At 32.7% G+C, this 3993-nt stretch overlaps 1 protein-coding gene across 1 annotated transcript; it reads right to left on the bottom strand.

Annotated features, from left to right (window-relative positions):
- Positions 1-894: 894 nt before the first annotated feature.
- LOC130803699 (allene oxide synthase 1, chloroplastic-like) lies at positions 895-2715 on the bottom strand. The gene has a single exon (XM_057667901.1). It carries the CDS (start codon positions 2511-2513, stop codon positions 966-968), a length of 1548 nt encoding a protein of 515 aa, XP_057523884.1. The 5' UTR covers positions 2514-2715; the 3' UTR covers positions 895-965.
- Between the last annotated feature and the right edge of the window lie 1278 nt (positions 2716-3993).

The raw sequence follows: 3993 nt of genomic DNA, 5'->3' as shown, positions 1-3993 counted from the left end.
ATTAAGAATAAAATAAAAATTAAAAGTGATCGATAAGTAGTGTCAAAATACTAAATAGAACGATAATAGAAAACAGGAGCGAGTGTCTCTTATTTTTTTCAATTGACAATAGAATCAAAAATCCAGAATGAAAACTATTTTGTTCAAATCGGTGAATAGTCTATGTGGTTTTCAAAAAACAGAATATATAAATCAAAGGGAACTAGGATGGAATGAGGATCGAACACTTATCAAAAGTGTGGCATGCAATGGACTTAACCTGCTCACCCAGACTTGTTGACTACTTTTATCTAATATTCATCACACTAGGTCCGCCCCTGAGTATGATGCAAATAAAACTTACTCTCCTCATTTCATCACACAAATAAAACTTATTATTTTCGTTTCCTTATTTTCATTTAAATTATGTGTTAAATTATTATTTTAGAATATGATAAAACTATGTAAATGTCAATATTACATTGCTTTTTCCCTATTTAATAAGATAACTTTTTTATTTTTATATCTATTTTTTCAAGGATTATTATGATCTTCCTAACATAAAAATTTTTTCTCTTAATTCTTGTGTATAATCCTGATTTGATGAATAAAACAAAAGGGAGAAATTATTAATCGAATTTGTCAGAATCACAACCCACACTTACTAAAATAAACATCCATCGACAAATATGGGCCATTACCTAAAAATTTAAGAAGAAATACAACAAAAGATTACAATAGAGTAATTATAAAAAAGACATCCCTTATAGGAGTCAATACAAATGACTTGTGAAGACTGACACTCCCACATTTCCGAGAATATTCTCATTGCTAATGAGTAGCCATCAAGACCCTAAATCTCCGCAAATAATTCATATACTTCAACTAAATTAACAAAATTATAAATACTTATTAAAATAAAAATTATATTTACTATTCAATAAAAAAATAACTATTCCTAAATTTGTATTTTTATTTAATAAGTTTTAAAACGTAGCTCTTTTAAGAGAATTAACAGTAATTTTAGCACCCAATGGCGAATAACCAACATCAATTTCAAACGAGTCATACCTCAAAAATAATTCAACAACCAACAATCTCGAAACTAATACAACAAAATTCTTTCCAGCACACTGTTTATTATGGACAGTTGGGCTTTCGTTCTCGGGCCCGTTTGACCATAACACATGCTTTAACATCTCTTCTCCTTTTCCAATAAACCTGTCCGGTACAAATTCCTCGGCCCGACCAAATATTTTCGGGTCTTTCGTAGCAAATGGTTGATACCCGAATAACATTTCTCCTTCTTTAACTTTAAACGCTGCGTCGTGAGATTCGATGATTAAGTCTATTTTGGCACGGCCGTACTGTAACGGCACAGGGGGTTCTATTCTAAGTGATTCGTATACCACTGATTTCATCAACGGCATTTGTTCCATTGCTGACATGGTTATTTTCCCACCGTTGGATCGGACAGCGCACCGAATCTCCTCCGCAAGTTTACGGTGGAGATTCACCCCGGCACGGCCGATTTGTTTGATCATATTTGGGAAGAATATTTTCATGCCTCCAAAGGAGTTGAAGCACGTGGTGTAGATCAAGTTATGGCATGCTTCATCGCGTGAGATCCCAAGTTGGGAAGCTTCTTCTAGAAGCTCTGTAGAGTTTTGGTAGAAGAAATTGTAGAGTTTCTGGTAATCTTTTTTGATGAGAGAGAAAGGTAATCGAAAACTATGAAGTGTGAGTTCTTCAATACATTTAGGGAGTCCAAGAGAAAGTATTGGACCGAGTTGAAACAGTACCCATTTTGAAATAATACTGGGTCCAGTGAGTCCGAGTTCTGACTCACAAGGGTTAACACCATACCAAGCCCGAGCAAGAAAATTGAAAGCAGCTTGATCATTAGCTTCATTGAACTTAGCTTTTCCATCTGTAGCTAACTCGTTCTCTAACCCGTCGAATAACTCAGAGAAAGAAGCTTGAAACTCGGGGATCACACGGTGGCGAGTTGAGGAAACGAGTTTAAACATCAGCTTTTTTAGCTTCTCGTGACTCGGCTCGGACGGGTCAAGGAAAGAGAGAACTCGGTAGCCGCCGGTATGTTCAAGAGAAGGAGTAAAAGTCCCGGTAAAGAGGTCTTTCTTTTCGACTTTAGAATTGTCGAAAAGAATCGGAAAACTCTTGCCATCAAGCAAAACGACGACGTTAGGGTTAGAAGAGATTAGAGGGCCAGGTGGCATGTTGACTCTGAAAACTGTTGACTTATATTTTTGAATCCTAGATTTGAAGAACTCATCTCTACCTTGGTTGTAAAAATAGTCACGGCGATCATTAATTGGGCTAATAATAGGAAGGCCGTAATCACCGGGTATTTTCTTGACGGGCAATAAAATTTTGGGGTCGGATGCGGATTCAGTTGGTTTTGGTGGATGTATAATCGTAGCTTTGATTGGTAATCGGTTCAAGTAGTAATTGAATCGACGACGATTTTGAAGGGGGAAAGATGGGGGAAAAGCAGGAGAATAGAGTGCCATTGATTTTAGAAAATGTGTAGGAGAGAGGGAAGGGAGTGTTGGTGATAGATTTAATGTGATGTAAATATTATTATTGGAATATTTTATGAGTTAAAGCAGTTGGTGCCTGGTGGATGTTGCATTATATAATACGAGTTGGAGTACATAAAAAATAGGTGCCGGGAGAAATTGACCTCGTGTAATAAAATGTATGTATAGGAAAGTGTGCTGATTAAATAAATATATTGAGCGTGCATTGCATTTCTAAATTTAGTTTCTTGAATTTGATGTTTTTCTAAATATTTTATTTTGTCTATCTTGTATTAATATTGAATTAATTTTTGTTATCCTTATATATATTCTATTAACTTAATATTTTATATTTATAATGTTTTTTTATATGTTTTTCACTAACTTTTTTAACTAATTTTTTTAAATATTTTTTTAGAATCTATTATTTTTACTTATCATCCATTAAATTCAGGAAAAATTATCTCTCTCCTTTTTACTCTTAAATTTCCTAGCCTTCATTATTTACTTTGGCGCTACTATCAACCTTATGGTTGATGGTAAGCGAACAATTTGTTTATTTTTGCTTTTTTCATTTTTTGTTACAAATAAAATTCATTCTCTCTATATGATAGAGTTACTCTATTCATTTATTGAATTTGATGTACCCATATATTGGGTTTTAAAGTCTCTCATAGTGAGAGCTTAAAGTCTTGTTATCAATTCAATGGTAAAAAAATATATGGGGGTCATCACGACTATCAATTTGACTAATGCAGTCAATATTACCAAACTTATTTCTATTTCGAAGCCACATCAGATCTAAAGATCCCCTCGGAGGAGATTGTATCAAGCAGCGATGTGATAAAGGGAAGAATTCGGTATTAGATTTCCTTTATAATGATTGTGACTTTTTCTAAATAGAATTCTGTTTTTGTATTTGATCAATTATTATTTTGTTGTAGATGTCGTTTGATATTTTTATCAATAAATTATTAGGTTTCTTTCAAAAAACATTTAGGAAAAATTACCTAAAAATACCTAATAATTTTTTTTTATATAAAATACCTAATGTAGTTTTTTAAAAAAATATCCAACAAAATTTTTTTCTTTACTAAAGAGTATCAACTAACCATTTTCATTAGTTGACCGTCATCTTTTTGCTTTGACGTGTGAATGACTTCCACATGAGCTTGTTAATTGACTTAATTTTCACCAAATATTTGAGCTCCTCTCAATCCTTCACCCTTCTCTCCTCTTCTTACATTGTTCATAGTTTAAAAATTGAAACATTAAAGTTAAATGGACTACAACAAAGGGCATTTAATTAGGAGTTAAACTAAACATTGAAGGTCAACTAAAAGCAGTCGTTAGTTGGTACTCTTTGAAAAAGAAAAAATTTTGTTAAGTATTTTTTCGCAAATATTTTTTTATTAATTAGGTACTGTTTTGAAAAAATTTTATCAGGTGCATTCTTGTAATTTTTCCTTAA

Source organism: Amaranthus tricolor, chromosome 2, assembly GCF_026212465.1.
Source record: "Amaranthus tricolor cultivar Red isolate AtriRed21 chromosome 2, ASM2621246v1, whole genome shotgun sequence".
NCBI classification, from domain to species: domain Eukaryota; kingdom Viridiplantae; phylum Streptophyta; class Magnoliopsida; order Caryophyllales; family Amaranthaceae; genus Amaranthus; species Amaranthus tricolor.
This window is presented reverse-complemented; position numbering and strand designations above follow the sequence as displayed.